The following is a 27,854-nucleotide window of genomic DNA, read 5'->3' on the forward strand; positions in this document are numbered from 1 at the left end:
AATGGCCTAAAATTATGTGTGTTGCACTAAATGTTCGATTTAGCGGGGAATATTCGACGGAAGATCAAAAACCAGGAATTTGTCGTAATAACGGGTTGACAACAGTGATTCCGGCAACACAAATTTGCATACCCTAGGGAAAAAGATATTATAGAGAATTGAGAAAATGTTTGTCATCCCAGGCTCCGTAGGCTTCAGGATCTAGATAAATATATACAAGATACTAATAATACACATAAATATGCCTAAAACGTATCAATTTGAGAAAAGGTCATAATAAATTACGTTTTATCTTCATATGAAATTAACGAAATAGGGTATACAAAGACATATACACGCATCAAGTATTCAGATTCCAGCAACATTGCGACTGTTTTTTTTGTTGAACTATTTTGTTTAAACCTTGTTTTAGCCAAAATACACTAAAAGCAAGGACCAAAAACTAACAAATTGCCTAAATGGCCTCAATGGCCTAAAACTATGTGGGCGTGGCTAAATGTTCTATATAGCTAGTAACATTCCACGGAAGATCAAATAACGAGGAATATGTAAAATAGAACTTGAATATGATATCGATTGATTGAGTTTGTCGATAAGTCGATCACACGGCATGTAAATAAAAACAGAGCAAAATATTAAACAAATTTACACTTGCAGCTCTGAAAAGCATGAACTATTCCTCCGGCTGCCAGCTCCGTCTTCAATGAACCTCTAGGGCCAGGCCCGCACAAAACGATATCAAAATGGATCCTGTGGTGTTCTTCGTAGTGGTGACGTCCCTCTACGGCGACCTTTATTTTTTCGGTCGCTTTTTCAAAGTAAGTCCCCAAGTCAAAGGTGAAACTCTGTACCAGAATGTGCCCTATCTTTGACAGAGCTGCATGCACTACCCATACGATGCCTTTCTGAAGAACACCGGACTGTCTGTGAACTTTATGAGCCTGCACTGGCACACGAACGCTTTCATTATCCTGCTCATCATCACGATATTCAGTGGCGGCGTGGCAGACACCTCAGCCCCGTATGCCTCGGCAATGCCAGTACAGCTGGAGATTCTGCTGCCTGGCGTCAACCTGCCGCTGGAGGAGATCGGCTACTACTTTACGACTCTTGTGCTTTGCCTGGTGGTCCACGAAATGGGTCACGCCATGGCGGCTGTGCTGGAAGATGTCCCTGTGACTGGTTTCGGAATTAAGGTCAGCCGGCAAAGCCGCAAATGTGTACCAAAAATAACTCTCGAACATCCCAAACCGTTTTCAGTTCTTTTTCTGCCTGCCGATGGCCTACACAGAGCTCTCGAACGACCACCTTAACAGCCTGCGCTGGTTCAAGAAGTTGCGGGCCTTGTGCGCGGGCATTTGGCACAACTTTCTGTTTGCCGGCATCTGCTACCTGCTCATCTCGACGATAGGCATCACCATGTCCCCCTTCTTCGTGTACAACGAACATGTGATAGTCACGGAGCTGACTCGGAAGTCTGCGCTGCGAGGAGAGCGCGGACTGAAAGTGGACAATCTCATCACCCAGGTGAACGGATGTCCAATAAGCAGCGTGGAAAGCTGGCACTCCTGTTTGTACAGTTCCATGAAGAAGAGGGCAGGCTATTGCGTTAGCGCGGACTTTATCCAGCTAAACGACGAAAGCAGCATTTCACACCACAGCGTCGATGGACAATTGCAATGCTGCGACGAGCTGAATCCCAACGTCAGCTGCTTCGAGGTGGTGGAGGATGCGAACGGCGATGTACCTGTGGAGCTGCCACAGCATGTTTGCCTCAACGTGCGTCGCACACTGGAGGAAGTCGCCGTGCACTGCACATCGGGCCTTTGCTCGGAGGGATTCTGTCTGCGTCCGTTGATGCGGAACATAACAGCCATAATGACGGTCATGCGTCTGAATTTAAATGGTGAAAAGCTGCCGCCGGTCATCTATGTGGGTCATCCGTGGGATGTGTCTCGCACCGTTGAGGTTTCAGCCTTCGTGCCGCGCTACAGGTTCCTGAGTGCCGCCTGGCCGGACGCCTGGTTCCTGCTGCTTAAGTACAACGTGGTCTTCAGCATTGGCCTGGCCTTAGTCAACGCCATTCCGTGCTTTGGCTTCGATGGGGCTCACATCACCAGCACCGTGATACACAGCTTTCTGGTGGGAAAAGTGGACCAGTATGCCAAGAGGGATCTCATATCGGTGATAATCACTAGCGTGGGCTCCTTGCTTTGTGGCCTGGCCCTGCTCAAGGTCGCCTGGCTCAGCTTTCTCAGGCCCCTTATGTAGAAACTGGAAACTGGAGTTCAACTCCACTTCAAGACGCTAGAATACTATTTTCACTTTCATACACAGCGAATTGTAGCACCTCAAAGATATCTAAAAACGTTGTTCAACACTGGTATGGCGCGTACCTAAAATTGTTTGCGGAAGGAAAAAATTAACATATTTCAAGACGTTCGCTGATAGTTTTAATCAAAAAGACATTTTCTGAAGCTTCTGGGGTTGCCTCACACGCCTACGAAGACGGCGCGAAGAAATTCCCAAAGCTTCATCAATTAAGTCGAAAAACCTGGAATTTACTGCATGGCGTTCCGGAATAACTCTTAAAACGGCTCTTGGAACTCCGTCTGGACCCTGAGAAGCATGGCAAGCATAGGAAAGACAAGGATGCCCACGGAAAAGGCGACGGGAGTTAAAATTCGCATGGAAACGCTGAAAAAAAGGGAAGGAGAAGCTAAATCCGCCATGCGGGTAGGAGTAAAGATGGCGGCAAAAACGGCTCCGCAGCTTTTGGCTTCTAAACTGCTGTGCAAGAAACCAAACTTGTCGACGAACGTGTCGACAAACATGTCCACGAACACGACAACAAGCATGACATCAAACATTTCTACGACGAAAGAGAGAGAGAAGACTGACGCGGTTTGTGTGGCTTCCGTGAGTACGAAAAACGGAAATAACCGCAAAATCATCGTTAACAAGTATTATGAGGGGCATAAAGGCCCATACATTGTTTGTATCGACAAAATGAGTGCGAATAATGCCAGAATTGCTATAAACTAGTTTGATCTATCCGATCTGCTGCTGAAACAGGGCATTAGCGATATCGAGGAGGTTGCTAGAATGGGCTATGGCAGGTGCAAGATTGTGTGCGGGTCGGCGGAGTGTGCAAACGGGCTAGTGGAAAACAGTGTTTTCGCTGCTCAAGGGTACTCAACCCGAATCTTTAGGCACTTCGTCCAAAAAGCAGGGTTAATTTTTGGGATCCCCGGGCACTACTCGGAGGAACAGCTAGCGGAGCTTGTAACCTCGGATATCCCAATTGAGGAGATGGTTCGGATTACGCGAAGGGATAGAGCATCGGGGGAACGTGTACCTACTGGCAGGGTGAAACTCTGGTTCAGAGGAGAGCAGTTACCAACCAAAATCAATTTTCTATATTCTAAAGTAGAAGTGAAACCTTTTGTTCAGCTTATTCAATGTTTCAGGTGTTTTATGTTTGGCCATCTGGCGCAACATTGCAAGAGTGGAGCGAAAGGTTTCAAATGCGGACAAGATCACAGCAAAGATATTATCTGCTCAGGGCTGGTCTGTGCTAACTGCAAGGGGGAACATGCTGCCACCCACCCGCAGTGTGAGGCCAGGAAAAAAGCGTACGCCATTCAAAAGTGTATGACACTGGAAAACCTAACTAGAGCTGAGGTCAAGGCTAGATATCCGATCCTTTTTGATAGAACTTCCCCAACCTAAGGGATCAGGGGGAATTTCCTAGACCCAGTTGGCAAGCTAACCGCTCCCCTGAATTCTTAAATAACAGCTTAGAGTCCGCCAGGGAAATTCATTCTGTCACCTCTTTCGCGGAAGTGACCAAATCCAATAGGGTTGCCGCCGGAACTCACAGCGTTCCTGATTGATCCTGTAAGGAAACGATCCTGGGCTGGGGTACATATCTCAGTCTACTCCAGGGTCGAAATTACAGCAATAGACTTAGACGATCGTCGGATAGCGGCCTCGGGACCCTGCGGGGTCACAAACTACGGGATGGGATCATGCGGAGGGAACGACGACAGGTATCACCGAGAACGCCTAGGCAATCGCCGGACAGCGGCCTCAGGATCCTGTCGGGCTACGAACTACTGGATGGAATCACACAGACTCGGGCAAGAGGCGGGAGGAAAGGCAGAGAAGATGAAGCCCCGGGCCTCCAGGTTCCCTAGTGTATAGATTGTTGGAGGTCGTGCTATGTTTCTCTTATATTCGTTACATTTCACTTTATCCTTTCTTGGTTCCCTACCTATCGCACCGCTCAGCAGCCCGTATACACGTCTAGAGACTAGCTTACCCCTGAACTCCCACGCTTGTACTCGTCGAAAGCCTCCTCTTCCCCGTGGGTGCAGCGTAGATGCAGGGTCTCCTATCCGTAAGTGTAGTATCGATGCAGGGTCTTCTCCCCGTAAGCGCAGCGTCGATGCCGGATCTTCCCCGTGTCACTGATAGCGTTGGCGTGGATCCGGGCCGCCACGTGTTTTTACTTTCTCCAAGCCACTCGAATTTTTCCGCGAACACTTCCGACTCCTACGACTGCTCCCAATCGACTTTTTTACGTTTTCCCAGCTCAGAGCCGGCGTTCTGCTGGCTCTCACATCCAGCGTCAGCGTGGGCGGCTAGCGTCGTCATCTTCCGCGGCGGCAGAGGGCCGGCGCCGTCGTTCGGCGTCTATAGCTGCGCCGGTGACTTTCGCCTCTCTTTTCCGCTGGTGGCGCGTCGTTGCTGGATTTGATTGCTGTTCTCAGCGGTCCTCTTCTGCCGTTGCTGCGTTGATGCTGTTGTCTTATCTTTTCAGCGCTTCTCCTCTGCCGTTGCTGCGTCGATGCCGGCGGCTCGCTGTTCTCGGCGTTTCTCTTCTGCCGCTGCCGCGTCGATGCCGGCGGCTTATCTTTTCGGCGCTTCTCGTCTTCGGCCGTCGCTGAATTGATGCTGTTGGCTACCGTTTCGGCTCTTGGTGTATTTCTCTCTCTCTTTGGCTTCCGCTGCGTTGTTGTTGTCGGGTTTTGTTTCTTGGTGTATTCCTCCCCGTTTTGGCGTCGGTGCCGTTAGGTTTTGGTTCTCGGTGTATTCACGCCGTTGCTGCGTCGATGCCGTTGGTTTTCGGTCCTCGGTGTATTCACGCCGTTGCTGCGTCGATGCCGTTGGTTTTCGGTCCTCGGTGTATTCCTCTCTCGTTTTGGCTGCTGCTGCGTCGTTGTTGTTGGGTTTTGGTTCTGAAAAGCCAGTGGCGTCCGCCGTGATCGCGACTTGCCCCCCCCTTTAAAGAAGATAAAAAGCTACGTGGGGCTTAGAGACCCCTCGGGCCGTATAATATATAAAATTAATGTCATGTAGCCTTCGTGGCCTTCCCCTCCTTAACCTAAAACTGAAAAGTCAATAAAGAAAAGTCAAAAATCTTAATTCTAATAACGTAATCTGGGGTCCCTCCAATGGGAAAATGACGGCGAACTGAGGGGCGGAAAAAATGTGGGTGGAGCGTACGCTCCCTCACAATCCAAACAACATCATTAAAGGGGATTCTTTGGCGAATAAATTTATTAAGGAAATTAGAGAATTTGTCAATGCTTCCAACGCAGAACTAGATAGGCGTCAGATTTCCCAAGGGATGGCAGTTGGTTCTCAAAACATCCAACAATGAAGATTCTTCAGCTAAATATTCAAAGTCTGACACACAACAACAACAAACAGATCCTCTCAATGTACCTAGACAAGAACGCAATAGATATTGCCATCCTCTCAGAGATTTGGGTGCTGAACAACGCGGACTGCAGCATTTTAGACTATAACTTTTTCTGCAGGCCCAGAGAGGACGGCTACGGCGGGGTTGGCATCTACGTCAGGAAAAACATTCAATTCAGCATTTTAAAAATAGAGAACGACTTGGAAATTTTAGGAATAAAAACATTAAACCTCAAGAGCAATTTCAATATTTTTAGCATATATGCACCGCCATCAACAACAGTTTCACAGTTTAAATCAGGCACAAAAAAGTTTTTCGAATTCGCGGCTTCGCTTGACATACCCTCAATAGTGGGCGGGGACTTCAACGCTAGGTCTTCTATCTGGCGAAGTCCGATCTGTGATCGCAAGGGTCGCAGCATTGAGAATTCCACCCGGGAGGCCGGATTTATCTGCCTAAACGACGAAATGGAACTATTAACTGGCAAGTCCTCAAAACAAAAATTACGAACAGCAACCACTTCCCAATTGTATTATCAGTGCAAGGCCTAAATGCCTCCCTCCAAGGCAAGAAGATCCTTCACAACAGAATAGCCCGGATTCTGGGTGCAAGTGATTTCTCAAATCTGGAGGAGCTCAATGAAAAAGTGAAATCCCTGACCTTAAAAAACACGGTCACATTCCCAAGCAAGAACAAGTACGTTGCTAAGAAATGGTGGAACGAGGAAACGGAAAAACTTTTTCGCGTGAGAAACGCTTGCAGGCAAAAATTCTACCTCACCAAAAAATTGGCTGATGCCAGAGCAACCTTAGAAGCTGACAAAAATCTACAAAATCACGTAAAAAATCTTAGAAAGCGCAACTTTTCCAAGTTTATAGAAGAGGTCTCCTCATCGCCCTCTATGTGGAGCAGGGTGAAGAACAGCAAAAAATACGGTCAAATCAAAAATGTAGGGAACAAATGGACGAACGAAGATGACAAAAACTTTCTCAATATGGTTCAAGTAACCCCATCCACGTCAAACAGTAGGCCCCCTAAGAAAATTCCTGCCCCTTTGTTAGGACCAGACGACCCGGAAACCCTGGAACTGGAAGAATTCCTGGCCTTCCTAAAAACCAGGAACCCCAATTCGGCTAGAGGCCCTGATGGCATCTCGTTCGGGATGCTTCAAAAGCTACCAAGTGGGAAAAAACAAGACATTTTTAAATTTTAAATAAAGTATGGCTGAATGGCGTCATCCCTGAAGTCTGGCGCAGGATAAAAGTGGTACCCATCTCCAAGAAGAATGCACACCCTACTTCCTTCCAAAACCATAGGCCGATTTGTTTGATTAACACGCTGTTTAAATCCATAGAGGGGTTGATAAAGTTGAAGTTGGACGAGCACATAGCAAACTGTGACCTGCTGCCGGTCAGGTCCTATGCCTTCAGGAGAAACAGGTCCACGGCTCTTTGCATCAACGACCTTATCAACAAAGTTCTGGCGCTGAAGGCGAGGGGTTGTCAGGTTGTCGCAGCTTGCCTAGATTTACAAAGAGCGTTCGACTGCGTAAGAGTGGACACTCTCGAGCACAGGATGAGGGATATGCGGTTCAATACAAGCTTCACGGCTTGGATCTCCAGCTTCCTTAACAGACGAATTCTCATAAAGGGCAAAAGCGAGGTAGAGGTGAACAGAGGTGTTAGCCAGGGTAGCTGTCTCAGCCCAACCCTTTTTAACCTTTACACAGCCGAACTACATGATATTAACAGTCATAACTGCTTACTGTTTCAGTATGCTGATGACTTTTTCATAGTTTGTTTTCATAAAGACGTATCCATTGCGAAACGGGTGCTGGAAGACAGTATAGATAAGTTCGAAGAAAAATGCAATAGGCTTAACCTGTCATTCAATCCGGTGAAGTCTAAAGTGATTTACTTCAACAATCGAAGAGCTGCGCTAAATATCTCGCATCAAGGAGTTGAGATCAGACAAGTAGAGCAGATCAAATACCTAGGCAGGACTATCTCAGCAAACAACTCAGCCTCTGGTCACATTGATCTGGCCATCTCGGAATCGAACAGAAACTGTGCGTTTCTCAGATTACTCAGTGGGTGTCACTATGGTATCAGCCCCAAAAGAGGGCTTATATTTTACAAGGCATTTGTCAGAAGTAGGCTAGAGTACGCGTGCTCATCATTCTGCAACCTGTCCGAATCTGCCTTGGCCAAAATCAAATCCCACTGCAACCATCACCTCAGAAAGTCGCTGGGTCTGATAATCTGCACTCCCGTTCCTATCATATATCACATGGCAGGAGAACTTCCCCGGACTACAGGATGAGATTCCTGGCGGCGAAAGAGTTGGTTAATGTGTTTGCATTTAATCTCCCAGCAAGTGAAACATTGTCAGCAAATAGGGATTTAAACACGGGCTACGCTAAGGCATATCGGGAGTTTGGCAGCATAATAGATAGAGTTGAGGTTTTCGAGAACACAGCTTCGTTTTGCACTAAAATTAGCTCCGACTTAGAATTTTTCAAGGGTTCTGCACCCAACAAGCACGCTATAGAGCAGGCAGGTATCATGCTGCTCCACGGGGAAAAGAAGGATCAGCTGACAAAGGGTGGTTTTGAAATCTATTACACGGATGGGTCAGTCGCAGATGGGCATTCCAGCGCCGCTTTCCTGCACGATAGGACAGGTTTTTTAGATAGCTATTACACGTATCCTCGTTGTCCGCCGAGCTCCTTGCTATCGAGAAGGCATTAGACCATGCTATTTTGTACAATTTTCCTCGTGTCGCGCTCCGGACAGACAGCAGAAACGGGGCCCTCATTCTGGCGAAGAACATTCAGGATAACTCTATCGCCTACAAAATCAGAGAAAAGATCCAACAAAATCCACATATAAGAACTGTAGAGGTTCACTACATTCCCGGACTCGCTAACATCCCTCAGAACACTTCAGTTGACGCAGAATGGGAGAGAGAATACGCAGAGTTTGCTAATATCAAGCACCGAGGATACTGCTCGCTTTTCCCCTCAACATCATCCATACCGTGGTTCCTAAATAAAACTAAGCTTAAAGCCATTGACGCTAAAAGAATCAACAGACTGCTTAGTGGTAACGCATTCGATAGGCACACTCTCGCCTGCATGTAGTTCCTAGTAACATATGTGATACATGCGATAGTATCGATAACGCCTCACATTTAATTTTCAATTGTACAAAGTACAACCTAACAAGTGAAGTGGTTTGAAAGAGTAACGTATTAAAAAAAAGGTATAAATACTGGGATCCACAAAAGGGAACATTTGGAAAAGTACCAAGAAGGGATATTGGTCTCCCTATGTTACACAACTTTGCCGCCTCAATTCAAGTTAACGAAGGAGAGCGGGTTTTTATACCCGATACTCAAAATGAGTATTGGGGTATATTAGATTTGTGGTAAAAGTGGATGTGTGTAACGTCCAGAAGGAATCGTTTCCGACCCCATAAAGTATATATATTCTTGATCAGCATTCAATAGCCGAGTCGATTGAGCCCTGTCTGTCTGCCCGTCTGTCCGTCCGTCCGTCCGTCCGTCCGTCCGTCCCCTTCAGCGCCTAGTGCTCAAAGACTATAAGAGCTAGAGCAACGATGTTTTGGATCCAGACTTCTGTGATATGTCACTGTTACAAAAATATTTCAAAACTTCGCCCCGCCCACTTCCGCCCCCACAAAAGACGAAAATCTGTGGCATCCACATTTTTAAAGATACGATAAAACCAAAAACGCAGAATCGGTGAGGATGACCATATCTTCTACAGTGCAAAATCTGAACCAGATGGTATAATGATTAAAGCCAGAATCAAGAAAACAATTTCATTCTTTCTCGCTCTGTCTCTCTCTAACACACAGGTTTCATGGTCGGTTTTGTCAATTGCAAAATATGAGTTCAAGGATCTCAGAACCTATAAGAGCCAGAGCAACCAAATTTGGTATCCACACTCCTGTGATATCGGACCTTGACCGTTTCGTGTCCAAATTTCGCCACACCCCCTTCCGCCCCCGCAAAGGACGAAAATCTGGGGCATCCACAAATCTCAGAGACTATTAAGGCTAGAGGAACCAAATTTGGTATCCGCACTTCTGTTAGATCTCACTATAAAACGTATATCTCAGAATTTCGCCCCACCCCCTTCCGCCCCACAAAAAACGAAAATCTGTTGCATCCACAATATTGCACATTCGAGAAAACTAAAAACACAGAATCATAGATAATAACCATATCTATCAGATTGCTGAATCTGGATCAGATCGGATCATTTTTGTAGCCAAAAGCAAGAAATCAATTTTCAGTGGCTACGCAGCGCCCGACGTCACGCTCAGACTGATTTTCTGTCTCTCTCGCACGCACTCTTTGTCGTGTGGTTCAATATTAGCGGCGTCTGCCGCAGGAGAGCCATACTGACTTAGTATCGGGTATAACTGTAGAGTTGCGGTGTCCGCAGCAACTCACAACGTTCCACCTCGTTTTTTCTGTTTTTTGAGTTGAAACTTGTAAAATAATTACGGCGTCAATTCGAAAATGGAGGATTCTCAAGTTTAACGCTGTACTGGAGGGTCTCAGACTGTGCAGATCTAGCCTCGGTCTCTTGGAAGAAAAACTGTTGGCGAAGACAGACGTGCTATTTTTGTCCAGTCCAAGTATAAAGAAAAAAAAAGAGGAATAAAAACCGGGAAAAGATCTTAACAGCTGAATACAGCAAAAAGAAAGAAATATTGTGCGTTTATAAAGTAAAAGTGTGTTAAGTGCCAATCTCAATTGATTGGCGGTTAGTACCGGCTTAAACTTCGGGCAATCGTTTGGGTACCTGTCTGAACCCCAATACGAAAGCTCGCAACAACAATTTCCCCGATATTAGGGCCTCCGCCCGCGGCAAGGGACTTATGCTCCTCGCCCAACTACAGCTCCGTACCAAAAATTCCCAGCGCTAGGCCGAGCAGCACAAAGCGGGAGGCGTAAAAGATCGGCTCATCAGTCGCTTTGCGGGCGCGAGCCACTTATGTGTCACGGACCCGCGATATATTGGAGGCCGTCCAATTCTGCGGAAATTATTAAAGCTATGTCAGCCAATTTCTACCCGAAATATAGATCTGGGTCTCGACCTATTTTCGTTTCCCCATACGAAGTGCCGAGGAGTGCCCAGATGTGAAGCCGGCGGCAACGACTGTCGTTTTTATACCCGATACTCAAAATGAGTATTGGGGTATATTAGATTTGTGGTAAAAGTGGATGTGTGTGACGTCCAGAAGGAATCGTTTCCGACCCCATAAAGTATATATATTCTTGATCAGCATCAATAGCCGAGTCGATTGAGCCCTGTCTGTCTGTCCGTCTGTCCGTCCGTCCGTCCGTCCGTCCGTCCGTCCGTCCCCTTCAGCGCCTAGTGCTCAAAGACTATAAGAGCTAGAGCAACGATGTTTTGGATCCAGACTTCTGTGATATGTCACTGCTACAAAAATATTTCAAAACTTCGCCCCGCCCACTTCCGCCCCCACAAAAGACGAAAATCTGTGGCATCCGCATTTTTAAAGATACGATAAAACCAAAAACGCAGAATCGGTGGGGATGACCATATCTTCTACAGTGCAAAATCTGAACCAGATCGTATAATGATTATAGCCAGAATCAAGAAAACAATTTCATTCTTTCTCGCTCTGTCTCTCTCTAACACACAGGTTTCATGGTCGGTTTTGTCAATTGCAAAATATGAGTTCAAGGATCTCAGAACCTATAAGAGCCAGAGCAACCAAATTTGGTATCCACACTCCTGTGATATCGGACCTTGACCGTTTCGTGTCCAAATTTCGCCACACCCCCTTCCGCCCCGCAAAGGACGAAAATCTGGGGCATCCACAAATCTCAGAGACTATTAAGGCTAGAGTAACCAAATTTGGTATCCGCACTTCTGTTAGATCTCACTATAAAACGTATATCTCAGAATTTCGCCCCACCCCCTTCCGCCCCCACAAAGAACGAAAATCTGTTGCATCCACAATATTGCAGATTCGAGAAAACTAAAAACGCAGAATCATAGATAATGACCATATCTATCAGACTGCTGAATCTGGATCAGATCAGATCATTTGTATAGCCAAAAGGAACAAATCAATTTGCAGTGGCTACGCAGCGCCCGACGTCACGCTCAGACTGATTTTCTGTCTCTCTCGCACGCACTCTTTGTCGTGTGGTTCAATATTAGCGGCGTCTGCCGGAGGAGAGTTATACTGACTTAGTATCGGGTATAACCGTAGAGTTGCGGTGTCCGCAGCAACTCACAACGTTCCCCCTCGTTTTTATATCCATCAGTGTAACCGCTGATTCCTATTTTTATGCTATAGTGGCATTAGTGTAATTAGCTTAGTAAATTCCTTTTGGTTGTGTTTTTAAATTCTGTTCGGAAGAAATAGCAAGTGGAATGTGTGACAGGGCGAAAGTGAACAACGGTTAAACGGCAGAGGAGAGCGTGAGTTTTTTTTTGTAAAAGTATTTCTCCAGCTTTCGTTTTAGGAACGTTACCGCAGTCCATGGAAGCGCTTTCATCGCTGTTTCAACGCATTTATTAAAACAAATCAAAGGAAGGCCGTAAGTGATCCCAAAACATAAAGATAAAATATTGGAGTTTGTTTGTTATGAGCAATTATTTATTGCATGACCGAAAACAAAAAAAAAAACCTCACGTAGTCAGGGGCTTCGTCGCTTAAGAGAGGCTGTGCGCTCTCCCTTATGCCCTGTTGGCAACCATAAGCGCTTACGCCGCGCATAAGAACCAGCCCTCTTAAGAACAAGGCACAAAAGGGAAGATGCGAGGCTGGTCGCTCTGACGTTCTTTTATGCTTCTACTTGCGGTTGCTTTCGCTAATGCACTTGAATAACTGACCTGCCATAACGATCGCGGCGCACAGTTTTTACATTCCCTTTAGCATATTTATTTATTATTATTATCTATTTGCCTAACATAAAAGCTGGAGATATGTACCCTTCCCTTCTTTCAATTTGTAAGTTAAATTTCAATCTAAAGTGTATTATTAAGAGTTAATCATTTATTAGTTTACTAGTGCGATGCATGTGCTATTGCTCAATAGGAAATATAGGATTTAACATGACTCGGGGCTAGAGTTCTATATGCGGGGACCATGCTGGGCAAAGGAGGGTAATGGGGTTGGATAGGAGGCTGTAAGAGCCTTCTTTATGGGATCACCGGATGAACCGGGAGCGGTGATCATGGTAGGGTGGGCATGAGTGGTCACAACAACACCATAATTTAACCATAGTTAATAAGAAAATAACACAGGAAGAAAAAGAGGATAGGGAGTCTAAACGGAAGGCACGAGCTAAAGTACGTCGGGAAGAATTTGTCAGAAATCTAAGGTTAGAGAAAAAAGCTCTGGTATCGTCAATAATATCAGAAGATCTCAGGCCATATGCAGAGGTCACATTATTAGACAGAAAGCTTGTTGGATTAATGGATACAGGGGCATCTATTAGTTGCATTGGTGGAGATTTGGCCAGCGAGCTGCTTGAAAGCCAATTTCAATTTAAGCCCATGACATCCACAGTTCGGACAGCGGGTGGGCAGTCTCAGAGAGTGGTGGGGAAGCTTAAAGCGGAAGTGGGCTATAAAGGTGTTACCAGGTCTGTTACCCTATACATCGTTCCAACCCTAACGCAGCCTCTGTATCTGGGCATTAACTTTTGGACCGAATTTGGCTTATTGCCAGCCGATTTGTATCCACAAGGAAGTTCTAATGCCACGGTGAACCATTGCGATGAGGTGTGGAAGCCAGAAAACCAACGTCCTTTATCGGAGGTGCAACGAGAACAACTGAATAGAACCATTCAGTGTCTTCCGTCTTTCGCGGATAATGGTTTAGGAAAATCCACGTTGTTGTCCCATGTAATAGATGTAGGGGAGGCAAAGCCCACAAAACAACGACACTATGCAATGTCCCCAGCTTTCGAGAAATTAATGTATGAGGAGTTGGATCGCATGTTAGCGCTAGGGGTCATCGAAGAATCCAACAGTGCGTGGTCTTGTCCGGTAGTACTCGTCCGGAAGCCGGAGAAGGTTCGTCTTTGTATAGACAGCCGCAAGGTGAACGAGGTGACTCGGAAGGACGCGTATCCCATGCCGCTCATAGATGGGATCTTAAGCCGGTTACCAAAGGCAGAATACATAACTAGCCTCGACCTGAAAGATGCCTACTGGCAAATACCGCTAGAAGAAGGTTCTAGGGATAAAACAGCATTCACAGTGCCTGGACGGCCGCTTTACCAGTTTAAAGTTATGCCGTTTGGGCTTACCAATGCGCCGTCTACTTGTCCAAAACTTCGAAACGAAGTGTTTATATACTTGGATGACCTGCTTATAGTGTCAGACACCTTTGAAAGGCATCTGAGTGTGTTAAAAGTATTAGCAGAGAAGCTGTCTGCAGCGGGGCTTACAATTAATATACAGAAGAGGAAGTTCTGTGTGCCTGAGGTCCGCTATCTGGGGCATGTAGTGGGTCACGGTATTATAGGCATGGACTTGGACAAAATAGAGGCCATTAAGGAATATCCTGCTCCGAAGTCGGTGAAACAGTTGCGTCGATTCTTGTGTATGACGGGATGGTACCACAAATTTATAAAGAATTTTGCGGCTATTGCGGCGCCTCTGACGGACGCCCTGAAGCAGAAACGCCAGTTCAGTTGGTCCGAAGAAGCAGAAGCTGCATTCACAGCTCTGAAGAACTCAATGTGTGAAGCTCCCGTCTTACACACACCGAATTTTGAAAAGCCTTTCTTTATCCACTGCGACGCTAGTCACTCAGGAGTAGGAGGGGTACTGATGCAGATCAACGAAGAGGGCGATGAAGTACCAATTGCGTTTATGTCACGAAAATTGAATAAGTGTCAACGTGCTTACTCGGTGACGGAAAAGGAATGCTTAGCTGCCATTCTGAGCATCAAGAAATTTCGCGCTTATGTAGAGGGACATCAATTTACGGTGATAACCGACCATGCCTCCTTGAAGTGGCTGATGTCCCAATCAGATCTGAGTAGCAGACTGGCCAGATGGGCTTTGAAGCTTCAGGGGTATTCCTTTAATATTAGCCACCGAAAAGGGTCTCGAAACATCGTTCCAGACGCCTTGTCTCGGGTCTTTTCCCCAGATTTGTCAGAGATCGAACCAGAAGAAAGGATCGATTTGGAGTCGGAGCACTTTAGTTCGACGGATTACGTTTCCCTTAGGGCTAAAGTAGCGAGTAGTCAGGCTCAGATGCCAGATGTAAAGGTGGTAGGCAGGCATATATATCGTCGCACCGAGCACGCAACAGGCGAAAGGGTATCGGATGAACTCTGTAGATTCGGTCCTGAAAATGGCCCACGAGCACGCCCTATCTGCACACGGAGGCATAAATAAAACGCTCGTAAAGGTTCGGCGCTACTATTATTGGCCGACGTTGTTAAAAGATGTCAAAGAGTTCATAAACCGGTGTAAAATTTGTAAGTGTACTAAGCATCCAAATAGACCTTTAAGACCGCCACTAGCAAAAACGGGGGAAACAGAACGGTTCTTCCAGAAGCTCTACGTAGATTTTCTGGGACCGTATCCTAGAAGTCGTAGTGGGAATGTCGGGATATTTGTGGTGTTAGATCATTTTTCCAAATTTACGTTTATTAAACCCGTAAGAAAATTTACCGCCGACGCCATCGTACCATACATTGAGGAACAATTATTTCACTGCTTTGGAGTGCCGGAAAAGCTAGTCTCGGACAACGGCGTCCAATTTAAGTCCCATGCATTCAACTCCTTGCTTCAGAAGTATGGCATAGAGCACGCTTACACCGCCGTTTACGCTCCGCAGGCTAACGCGTCCGAGCGAGTTAACAGATCTATCTTGGCAGCAATCAAAGCCTACATAAATACTGACCAAGGTAACTGGGATGAGCAGCTCAGCAGTGTAGCATGTGCGTTAAGATCGGCTGTGCACAGTGCCGTAAAGGCGAGTCCATCCCAGTTGGCGTTTGGGCAACAGATGATCACGAATGGTACCACGTATCAGTTGTTGAGGCAGCTAGAGATGTTAGAAGATCGTTGGGTGCATTTTTCTAGGGACGACTCATTTGACCTGATGCGTGGCACGGCAAAGGAGGCAATGAGGGCTCAGCACGAACGAAATGAAAAGACGTATAACCTTCGAAGTAAGGAGGGATCATTCAGAGTGGGACAGGAGGTTTACCGTCGAAATTTCCAGCAAAGTAATTTCGTGAAAGGATTTAATGCCAAGTTGGCTCCCGTTTTTGTGAAGTCCCGGGTAAGGCGACAGTTGGGTCAAGCCTATTACGAGCTAGAGGATCTGCAAGGACGTCTGATCGGCAAATTCCATGCCAAAGATATCAAACAGTAGCACCATGGTTAAAAATCGCTCTAAGTGGGAATCACCCTTTTGGTCCTTCTTCCCCAAAGTGTGATTTTGGTAGGGGGGATTTGAAGTGGTTTGAAAGAGTAACGTATAAAAAAAAAGGTATAAATACTGGGATCCACAAAAGGGAACATTTGGAAAAGTACCAAGAAGGGATATTGGTCTCCCTATGTTACACAACAATTTCATTCTTTCTCGCTCTGTCTCTCTCTAACACACAGGTTTCATGGTCGGTTTTGTCAATTGCAAAATATGAGTTCAAGGATCTCAGAACCTATAAGAGCCAGAGGAACCAAATTTGGTATCCACACTCCTGTGATATCGGACCTTGACCGTTTCGTGTCCAAATTTCGCCACACCCCCTTCCGCCCCCGCAAAGGACGAAAATCTGGGGCATCCACAAATCTCAGAGACTATTAAGGCTAGAGTAACCAAATTTGGTATCCTCACTTCTGTTAGATCTCACTATAAAACGTATATCTCAGAATTTCGCCCCACCCCCTTCCGCCCCCACAAAGAACGAAAATCTGTTGCATCCACAATATTGCAGATTCGAGAAAACTAAAAACGCAGAATCATAGATAATGACCATATCTATCAGATTGCTGAATCTGGATCAGATCGGATCATTTTTGTAGCCAAAAGCAAGAAATCAATTTTCAGTGGCTACGCAGCGCCCGACGTCACGCTCAGACTGATTTTCTGTCTCTCTCTTTGTCGTGTGGTTCAATATTAGCGGCGTCTGCCGGAGGAGAGTTATACTGACTTAGTATCGGGTATAACCGTAGAGTTGCGGTGTCCGCAGCAACTCACAACGTTCCCCCTCGTTTTTATATCCATCAGTGTAACCGCTGATTCCTATTTTTATGCTATAGTGTCATTAGTGTAATTAGCTTAGTAAATTCCTTTTGGTTGTGTTTTTAAATTCTGTTCGGAAGAAATAGCAAATGGAATGTGTGACAGGGCGAAAGTGAACAACGGTTAAACGGCAGAGGAGAGCGTGAGTTTTTTTTTGTAAAAGTATTTCTCCAGCTTTCGTTTTAGGAACGTTACCGCAGTCCATGGAAGCGCTTTCATCGCTGTTTCAACGCATTTATTAAAACAAATCAAAGGAAGGCCGTAAGTGATCCCAAAACATAAAGATAAAATATTGGAGTTTGTTTGTTATGAGCAACTATTTATTGCATGACCGAAAACAAAAAAAAAAACCTCACGTAGTCAGGGGCTTCGTCGCTTAAGAGAGGCTGTGCGCTCTCCCTTATGCCCTGTTGGCAACCATAAGCGCTTACGCCGCGCATAAGAACCAGCCCTCTTAAGAACAAGGCACAAAAGGGAAGATGCGAGGCTGGTCGCTCTGACGTTCTTTTATGCTTCTACTTGCGGTTGCTTTCGCTAATGCACTTGAATAACTGACCTGCCATAACGATCGCGGCGCACAGTTTTTACATTCCCTTTAGCATATTTATTTATTATTATTATCTATTTGCCTAACATAAAAGCTGGAGATATGTACCCTTCCCTTCTTTCAATTTGTAAGTTAAATTTCAATCTAAAGTGTATTATTAAGAGTTAATCATTTATTAGTTTACTAGTGCGATGCATGTGCTATTGCTCAATAGGAAATATAGGATTTAACATGAATCGGGGCTAGAGTTCTATATGCGGGGACCATGCTGGGCAAAGGAGGGCAATGGGGTGGGATAGGAGGCTGTAAGAGCCTTCTTTATGGGATCACCGGATGAACCGGGAGCGGTGATCATGGTAGGGTGGGCATGAGTGGTCACAACAACACCATAATTTAACCATAGTTAATAAGAAAATAACACAGGAAGAAAAAGAGGATAGGGAGTCTAAACGGAAGGCACGAGCTAAAGTACGTCTGGAAGAATTTGTCAGAAATCTAAGGTTAGAGAAAAAAGCTCTGGTATCGTCAATAATATCAGAAGATCTCAGGCCATATGCAGAGGTCACATTATTAGACAGAAAGCTTGTTGGATTAATGGATACAGGGGCATCTATTAGTTGCATTGGTGGAGATTTGGCCAGCGAGCTGCTTGAAAGCCAATTTCAATTTAAGCCCATGACATCCACAGTTCGGACAGCGGGTGGGCAGTCTCAGAGAGTGGTGGGGAAGCTTAAAGCGGAAGTGGGCTATAAAGGTGTTACCAGGTCTGTTACCCTATACATCGTTCCAACCCTAACGCAGCCTCTGTATCTGGGCATTAACTTTTGGACCGAATTTGGCTTATTGCCAGCTGATTTGTATCCACAAGGAAGTGCTAATGACACGGTGAACCATTGCGATGAGGTGTGGAAGCCAGAAAACCAACGTCCTTTATCGGAGGTGCAACGAGAACAACTGAATAGAACCATTCAGTGTCTTCCGTCTTTCGCGGATAATGGTTTAGGAAAATCCACGTTGTTGTCCCATGTAATAGATGTAGGGGAGGCAAAGCCCACAAAACAACGACACTATGCAATGTCCCCAGCTATCGAGAAATTAATGTATGAGGAGTTGGATCGCATGTTAGCGCTAGGGGTCATCGAAGAATCCAACAGTGCGTGGTCTTGTCCGGTAGTACTCGTCCGGAAGCCGGAGAAGGTTCGTCTTTGTATAGACAGCCGCAAGGTGAACGAGGTGACTCGGAAGGACGCGTATCCCATGCCGCTCATAGATGGGATCTTAAGCCGGTTACCAAAGGCAGAATACATAACTAGCCTCGACCTGAAAGATGCCTACTGGCAAATACCGCTAGAAGAAGGTTCTAGGGATAGTGTCAGACACCTTTGAAAGGCATCTGAGTGTGTTAAAAGTATTAGCAGAGAAGCTGTCTGCAGCGGGGCTTACAATTAATATACAGAAGAGGAAGTTCTGTGTGCCTGAGGTCCGCTATCTGGGGCATGTAGTGGGTCACGGTATTATAGGCATGGACTTGGACAAAATAGAGGCCATTAAGGAATATCCTGCTCCGAAGTCGGTGAAACAGTTGCGTCGATTCTTGTGTATGACGGGATGGTACCACAAATTTATAAAGAATTTTGCGGCTATTGCGGCGCCTCTGACGGACGCCCTGAAGCAGAAACGCCAGTTCATTTGGTCCGAAGAAGCAGAAGCTGCATTCACAGCTCTGAAGAACTCAATGTGTGAAGCTCCCGTCTTACACACACCGAATTTTGAAAAGCCTTTCTTTATCCACTGCGACGCTAGTCACTCAGGAGTAGGAGGGGTACTGATGCAGATCAACGAAGAGGGCGATGAAGTACCAATTGCGTTTATGTCACGAAAATTGAATAAGTGTCAACGTGCTTACTCGGTGACGGAAAAGGAATGCTTAGCTGCCATTCTGAGCATCAAGAAATTTCGCGCTTATGTAGAGGGACATCAATTTACGGTGATAACCGACCATGCCTCCTTGAAGTGGCTGATGTCCCAATCAGATCTGAGTAGCAGACTGGCCAGATGGGCTTTGAAGCTTCAGGGGTATTCCTTTAATATTAGCCACCGAAAAGGGTCTCGAAACATCGTTCCAGACGCCTTGTCTCGGGTCTTTTCCCCAGATTTGTCAGAGATCGAACCAGAAGAAAGGATCGATTTGGAGTCGGAGCACTTTAGTTCGACGGATTACGTTTCCCTTAGGGCTAAAGTAGCGAGTAGTCAGGCTCAGATGCCAGATGTAAAGGTGGTAGGCAGGCATATATATCGTCGCACCGAGCACGCAACAGGCGAAAGGGTAGCGGATGAACTCTGTTGGAAAATTTGGATTCCCAAGGGGCTCATAGATTCGGTCCTGAAAATGGCCCACGAGCACGCCCTATCTGCACACGGAGGCATAAATAAAACGCTCGTAAAGGTTCGGCGCTACTATTATTGGCCGACGTTGTTAAAAGATGTCAAAGAGTTCATAAACCGGTGTAAAATTTGTAAGTGTACTAAGCATCCAAATAGACCTTTAAGACCGCCACTAGCAAAAACGGGGGAAACAGAACGGTTCTTCCAGAAGCTCTACGTAGATTTTCTGGGACCGTATCCTAGAAGTCGTAGTGGGAATGTCGGGATATTTGTGGTGTTAGATCATTTTTCCAAATTTACGTTTATTAAACCCGTAAGAAAATTTACCGCCGACGCCATCGTACCATACATTGAGGAACAATTATTTCACTGCTTTGGAGTGCCGGAAAAGCTAGTCTCGGACAACGGCGTCCAATTTAAGTCCCATGCATTCAACTCCTTGCTTCAGAGGTGTGGCATAGAGCACGCTTACACCGCCCTTTACGCTCCGCAGGCTAACGCGTCCGAGCGAGTTAACAGATCTATCTTGGCAGCAATCAAAGCCTACATAAATACTGACCAAGGTAACTGGGATGAGCAGCTCAGCAGTGTAGCATGTGCGTTAAGATCGGCTGTGCACAGTGCCGTAAAGGCGAGTCCATACCAGTTGGCGTTTGGGCAACAGATGATCACGAATGGTACCACGTATCAGTTGTTGAGGCAGCTAGAGATGTTAGAAGATCGTTGGGTGCATTTTTCTAGGGACGACTCATTTGACCTGATGCGTGGCACGGCAAAGGAGGCAATGAGGGCTCAGCACGAACGAAATGAAAAGACGTATAACCTTCGAAATAAGGAGGTATCATTCAGAGTGGGACAGGAGGTTTACCGTCGAAATTTCCAGCAAAGTAATTTCGTGAAAGGATTTAATGCCAAGTTGGCTCCCGTTTTTGTGAAGTCCCGGGTAAGGCGACAGTTGGGTCAAGCCTATTACGAGCTAGAGGATCTGCAAGGACGTCTGATCGGCAAATTCCATGCCAAAGATATCAAACAGTAGCACCATGGTTAAAAATCGCTCTAAGTGGGAATCACCCTTTTGGTCCTTCTTCCCCAAAGTGTGATTTTTGTAGGGGGGATTTGAAGGGGTTTGAAAGAGTAACGTATAAAAAAAAAAGGTATAAATACTGGGATCCACAAAAGGGAACATTTGGAAAAGTACCAAGAGGGGATATTGGTCTCCCTATGTTACACAACAATTTCATTCTTTCTCGCTCTGTCTCTCTCTAACACACAGGTTTCATGGTCGGTTTTGTCAATTGCAAAATATGAGTTCAAGGATCTCAGAACCTATAAGAGCCAGAGCAACCAAATTTAATATCCACACTCCTGTGATATCGGACCTTGACCGTTTCGTGTCCAAATTTCGCCACACCCCCTTCCGCCACCGCAAAGGACGAAAATCTGGGGCATCCACAAATCTCAGAGACTATTAAGGCTAGAGTAACCAAATTTGGTATCCGCACTTCTGTTAGATCTCACTATAAAACGTATGTCTCAGAATTTCGCCCCACCCCCTTCCGCCCCCACAAAGAACGAAAATCTGTTGCATCCACAATATTGCAGATTCGAGAAAACTAAAAACGCAGAATCATAGATAATGACCATATCTATCAGATTGCTGAATCTGGATCAGATCGGATCATTTTTGTAGCCAAAAGCAAGAAATCAATTTTCAGTGGCTACGCAGCGCCCGACGTCACGCTCAGACTGATTTTCTGTCTCTCTCGCACGCACTCTTTGTCGTGTGGTTCAATATTAGCGGCGTCTGCCGGAGGAGAGTTATACTGACTTAGTATCGGGTATAACCGTAGAGTTGCGGTGTCCGCAGCAACTCACAACGTTCCCCCTCGTTTTTATATCCATCAGTGTAACCGCTGATTCCTATTTTTATGCTATAGTGTCATTTGTGTAATTAGCTTAGTAAATTCCTTTTGGTTGTGTTTTTAAATTCTGTTCGGAAGAAATAGCAAGTGGAATGTGTGACAGGGCGAAAGTGAACAACGGTTAAACGGCAGAGGAGAGCGTGAGTTTTTTTTTGTAAAAGTATTTCTCCAGCTTTCGTTTTAGGAACGTTGCCGCAGTCCATGGAAGCGCTTTCATCGCTGTTTCAACGCATTTATTAAAACAAATCAAAAACAAATCCCAAAACATAAAGATAAAACATTGGAGTTTGTTTGTTATGAGCAACTATTTATTGCATGACCGAAAACAAAAAAAAAAACCTCACGTAGTCAGGGGCTTCGTCGCTTAAGAGAGGCTGTGCGCTCTCCCTTATGCCCTGCTGGCAACCATAAGCGCTTACGCCGCGCATAAGAACCAGCCCTCTTAAGAACAAGGCACAAAAGGGAAGATGCGAGGCTGGTCGCTCTGACGTTCTTTTATGCTTCTACTTGCGGTTGCTTTCGCTAATGCACTTGAATAACTGACCTGCCATAACGATCGCGGCGCACAGTTTTTACATTCCCTTTTGCATATTTATTTATTATTATTATCTATTTGCCTAACATAAAAGCTGGAGATATGTACCCTTCCCTTCTTTCAATTTGTAAGTTAAATTTCAATCTAAAGTGTATTATTAAGAGTTAATCATTTATTAGTTTACTAGTGCGATGCATGTGCTATTGCTCAATATGAAATATAGGATTTAACATGAATCGGGGCTAGAGTTCTATATGCGGGGACCATGCTGGGCAAAGGAGGGTAATGGGGTTGGATAGGAGGCTGTAAGAGCCTTCTTTATGGGATCACCGGATGAACCGGGAGCGGTGATCATGGTAGGGTGGGCATGAGTGGTCACAACAACACCGTGGCACGACTTGTATGTGTGTATGTGTTCGTGTGTGTGTAGTTAGGTGTATTTGCTCTTGTACATATTTGTGTCGATACTTCGCTTGCACGTGAAATTTTAATGAACGTTACTGTGTCAGTATTATGATTGTTGGAGTAGAGCTGTGTCCCGTCCGTTCTGGGAAATAAAAAAACCCCCCCATTTCTTGCCGATGAGACGGAAGCCGGAACAAGCACGTGCCCGGACGGGAGACGAACCATCACCTGCTCAGCCTTCCGTGAAGGTTTGGTAATATCCAATATGCTACAGTTAGTTTATTATTTGGCGCCCAACGTGGGGCCCGAGTTGTCGCAACTGACAACAAACCGGCAAGGCCCAAATGATTGTGAAAATTGTGGAATGTAGATGTGACCTTACATTCCCAACCAGTATCGGGACAGATGTGTCTTTCTAGTGGTCATTCTGTTTTGTTTGTTTTGGCTTTATCACTTTATGCTGGATCAGCGCAGTGGGTTATTAAACTATTGCCACCGTTGTAAGTGACCAAGCGGGCTCCTAGGATGCAGGCCGGAATGATGAGTACATATAACACCGGTACCACCCCGATGCATCGAGCTTATTACTATTCGTTTCGTTCTTTCTTTCTTTATTCGTTTGTCTTCCTTTCCTTCCTGTTCCTTCTGGCCAATGCTGGAGGAATGCTCCTTTTTTTCCGGTTTGGATTATCCGATCAGGAACGGTGGGTGAAAGGCCTCAATTTGCCAGGAAGGAGTTGTGAATGGACTCATACTCATCGGGCTGGGTATCTGGTATCGTTGGATGGAAACGTGGTATAAAACTATTACCCACCGCGAAAGACCCGGACCGCCTATAGCTACGAGTTGTGGGTTATTATTAATTTCTTTATGCATGTAGTTGAGTAAATGTAGTACATGGGAAACATCATACACATACACACACATATATATACCCTATTATTCCCTTTGACTTAAGCATGGTCCTAGCAGATCGTTTTTTTTGTTTGATACTGTATTTTTTTTTTTATTAATTTCTTAAATTTTATTTATCTATTTAATTACTTTATTATTATATTTTATATTATGCCCGTATTTGGCAGTTGCGAGAATTTAGCAGACGAAGAATTACAAGAAAGTGTTTGCTTGATCTGCCAGGCTCAGGTGGAATATTTGGCTCAGCTCCTTACCACGTCTTGTGGTCACACTTTCCATAGGGCCTGTTTTGGCGCACAAGTCGGTTCTAAGAAGGTTTGTCCTGTCTGCAAAACATCTTTTCAGTCATCGACGTTGAATTTATTAGACGAAACTGCTGGGGATACCGTCGGAACCTTATTGGTACCAAAAATGCCTGATACAAGGAGTAAAGCCCATGTGGGGGCTCCACAGGGAGCTTCGACGTCTGCTTCGGCCAATCAGCCGCAAACTAGGGAAGCTGGTCCGCCAGTGGTGGTAGCTCCGCCGCCTAGTAACGAGCTTCAGCGAATGATAGCCGAAGCCATGGCTGAAGCCTCGTTTCATTTATCGGGTAGAAGCGCTCACGATCCAAACATTGGACGGGAATTTCGAGTTGCTTTCGAGATACGTGAGCAATCTCTTTGAGGGAAGTGCCAGTGACTGGTATTGGCGCTACCATAAGAGTGTTAGGACGGTCGTTTGGGCCGACCTTAAATCTTCATTGTTAGTACGATTCAAGGATGCGAGGACAGACGTCAACATTCGAGCTGCAATAGACCGAAGGAAGCAGAAGGAGAACGAATCATTTGATCTACGAAGCGATTGTCCGACTGGCAGATACCCTGACAACGCCCTTGTCAGAAGGTTCCCTGATGGAGTCACTCCGATCCAATTTATTGCCGGAGCTATATGCTATATATGCTATATGAAAAGATCTTTAGCATTGCACAGTTAAGACACTTGGTGACGACTTGGGAACTGTTCATGCAAACTGTTAGTAAAGATCCGGTGGCTAGACCACGACCAGCACCAAGACGGTTGGTTCACGCGGTAGAAAGCCCAGGGCAAGAGGAATCAGACGAAAGTGATGGGGAGATAGCAGCGTTCAACTTAGTCTGTTGGAACTGCCGTGGTAATGGTCATCGCTACCAGGATTGCGTAGCAGAGCGAGTAGTTTTTTGCTATGGGTGTGGCCAGCCTGACACTTACAAGCCGTCGTGCCAAAAATGCCAAGCAACAAAAAACACCCAAGTGCGTGCACCCTTGAAAAGTGCACGCAGACCATCAGCGTCCAAAGCGACGAACACCGAGTAGCGATAGAAGCTGCTACGCAATTCCCAATCCCAATAGTAAACAATAATTTAACCATAGTTAATAAGAAAATAACACAGGAAGAAAAAGAGGATAGGGAGTCTAAACGGAAGGCACTAGCTAAAGTACGTCGGGAAGAATTTGTCAGAAATCTAAGGTTAGAGAAAAAAGCTCTGGTATCGTCAATAATATCAGAAGATCTCAGGCCATATGCAGAGGTCACATTATTAGACAGAAAGCTTGTTGGATTAATGGATACAGGGGCATCTATTAGTTGCATTGGTGGAGATTTGGCCAGCGAGCTGCTTGAAAGCCAATTTCAATTTAAGCCCATGACATCCACAGTTCGGACAGCGGGTGGGCAGTCTCAGAGAGTGGTGGGGAAGCTTAAAGCGGAAGTGGGCTATAAAGGTGTTACCAGGTCTGTTACCCTATACATCGTTCCAACCCTAACGCAGCCTCTGTATCTGGGCATTAACTTTTGGACCGAATTTGGCTTATTGCCAGCCGGTTTGTATCCACAAGGAAGTGCTAATGACACGGTGAACCATTGCGATGAAGTGTGGAAGCCAGAAAACCAACGTCCTTTATCGGAGGGGCAACGAGAACAACTGAATAGAACCATTCAGTGTCTTCCGTCTTTCGCGGATAATGGTTTAGGAAAATCCACGTTGTTGTCCCATGTAATAGATGTAGGGGAGGCAAAACCCACAAAACAACGACACTATGCAGTGTCCCCAGCTATCGAGAAATTAATGTATGAGGAGTTGGATCGCATGTTAGCGCTAGGGGTCATCGAAGAATCCAACAGTGCGTGGTCTTGTCCGGTAGTACTCGTCCGGAAGCCGGAGAAGGTTCGTCTTTGTATAGACAGCCGCAAGGTGAACGAGGTGACTCGGAAGGACGCGTATCCCATGCCGCTCATAGATGGGATCTTAAGCCGGTTACCAAAGGCAGAATACATAACTAGCCTCGACCTGAAAGATGCCTACTGGCAAATACCGCTAGAAGAAGGTTCTAGGGATAAAACAGCATTCACAGTGCCTGGACGGCCGCTTTACCAGTTTAAAGTTATGCCGCTTGGGCTTACCAATGCGCCGTCTACTTGTCCAAAACTTCGAAACGAAGTGTTTATATACTTGGATGACCTGCTTATAGTGTCAGACACCTTTGAAAGGCATCTGAGTGTGTTAAAAGTATTAGCAGAGAAGCTGTCTGCAGCGGGGCTTACAATTAATATACAGAAGAGGAAGTTCTGTGTGCCTGAGGTCCGCTATCTGGGGCATGTAGTGGGTCACGGTATTATAGGCATGGACTTGGACAAACTAGAGGCCATTAAGGAATATCCTGCTCCGAAGTCGGTGAAACAGTTGCGTCGATTCTTGTGTATGACGGGATGGTACCACAAATTTATAAAGAATTTTGCGGCTATTGCGGCGCCTCTGACGGACGCCCTGAAGCAGAAACGCCAGTTCATTTGGTCCGAAGAAGCAGAAGCTGCATTCACAGCTCTGAAGAACTCAATGTGTGAAGCTCCCGTCTTACACACACCGAATTTTGAAAAGCCTTTCTTTATCCACTGCGACGCTAGTCACTCAGGAGTAGGAGGGGTACTGATGCAGATCAACGAAGAGGGCGATGAAGTACCAATTGCGTTTATGTCACGAAAATTGAATAAGTGTCAACGTGCTTACTCGGTGACGGAAAAGGAATGCTTAGCTGCCATTCTGAGCATCAAGAAATTTCGCGCTTATGTAGAGGGACATCAATTTACGGTGATAACCGACCATGCCTCCTTGAAGTGGCTGATGTCCCAATCAGATCTGAGTAGCAGACTGGCCAGATGGGCTTTGAAGCTTCAGGGGTATTCCTTTAATATTAGCCACCGAAAAGGGTCTCGAAACATCGTTCCAGACGCCTTGTCTCGGGTCTTTTCCCCAGATTTGTCAGAGATCGAACCAGAAGAAAGGATCGATTTGGAGTCGGAGCACTTTAGTTCGACGGATTACGTTTCCCTTAGGGCTAAAGTAGCGAGTAGTCAGGCTCAGATGCCAGATGTAAAGGTGGTAGGCAGGCATATATATCGTCGCACCGAGCACGCAACAGGCGAAAGGGTAGCGGATGAACTCTGTTGGAAAATTTGGATTCCCAAGGGGCTCATAGATTCGGTCCTGAAAATGGCCCACGAGCACGCCCTATCTGCACACGGAGGCATAAATAAAACGCTCGAAAAGGTTCGGCGCTACTATTATTGGCCGACGTTGTTAAAAGATGTCAAAGAGTTCATAAACCGATGTAAAATTTGTAAGTGTACTAAGCATCCAAATAGACCTTTAAGACCGCCACTAGCAAAAACGGGGGAAACAGAACGGTTCTTCCAGAAGCTCTACGTAGATTTTCTGGGACCGTATCCTAGAAGTCGTAGTGGGAATGTCGGGATATTTGTGGTGTTAGATCATTTTTCCAAATTTCCGTTTATTAAACCCGTAAGAAAATTTACCGCCGACGCCATCGTACCATACATTGAGGAACAATTATTTCACTGCTTTGGAGTGCCGGAAAAGCTAGTCTCGGACAACGGCGTCCAATTTAAGTCCCATGCATTCAACTCCTTGCTTCAGAAGTATGGCATAGAGCACGCTTACACCGCCGTTTACGCTCCGCAGGCTAACGCGTCCGAGCGAGTTAACAGATCTATCTTGGCAGCAATCAAAGCCTACATAAATACTGACCAAGGTAACTGGGATGAGCAGCTCAGCAGTGTAGCATGTGCGTTAAGATCGGCTGTGCACAGTGCCGTAAAGGCGAG

The 27,854-nt window shown here is 45.8% G+C and overlaps 1 protein-coding gene and 1 long non-coding RNA gene across 2 annotated transcripts; both read left to right on the forward strand.

Moving 5' to 3' along the window:
• The first annotated feature begins 580 nt into the window (after positions 1-580).
• On the forward strand, positions 581-2,442 carry LOC117192968 (membrane-bound transcription factor site-2 protease-like). The gene is made up of 3 exons (XM_033397687.1): positions 581-818; positions 876-1,196; positions 1,261-2,442. Exons 1-3 carry the CDS (start codon positions 744-746, stop codon positions 2,269-2,271), a joined length of 1,407 nt encoding a protein of 468 aa, XP_033253578.1. The 5' UTR covers positions 581-743; the 3' UTR covers positions 2,272-2,442.
• A 9,647-nt stretch (positions 2,443-12,089) lies between these two features.
• Positions 12,090-12,843, forward strand: LOC117193095. The gene is made up of 2 exons (XR_004474510.1): positions 12,090-12,322; positions 12,422-12,843. It is a non-coding gene; the product is annotated as an uncharacterized LOC117193095 (long non-coding RNA).
• Positions 12,844-27,854: the final 15,011 nt, after the last annotated feature.

Source organism: Drosophila miranda (assembly GCF_003369915.1).
Source record: "Drosophila miranda strain MSH22 chromosome Y unlocalized genomic scaffold, D.miranda_PacBio2.1 Contig_Y2_pilon, whole genome shotgun sequence".
NCBI lineage: Eukaryota > Metazoa > Arthropoda > Insecta > Diptera > Drosophilidae > Drosophila > Drosophila miranda.

What these genes read in the sequence shown, in the direction of transcription:
- LOC117192968 (XM_033397687.1), top strand. Translation starts at nt 744, where the DNA reads ATGGATCCTGTGGTGTTCTTCGTAGTGGTGACGTCCCTCTACGGCGAC. An exon ending in TTTTCGGTCGCTTTTTCAAA is followed by an intron (nt 819 to 875) that starts GTAAGTCCCCAA and finishes TATCTTTGACAG; the next exon opens with AGCTGCATGCACTACCCATA. An exon ending in TGACTGGTTTCGGAATTAAG is followed by an intron (nt 1,197 to 1,260) that starts GTCAGCCGGCAA and finishes AACCGTTTTCAG; the next exon opens with TTCTTTTTCTGCCTGCCGAT.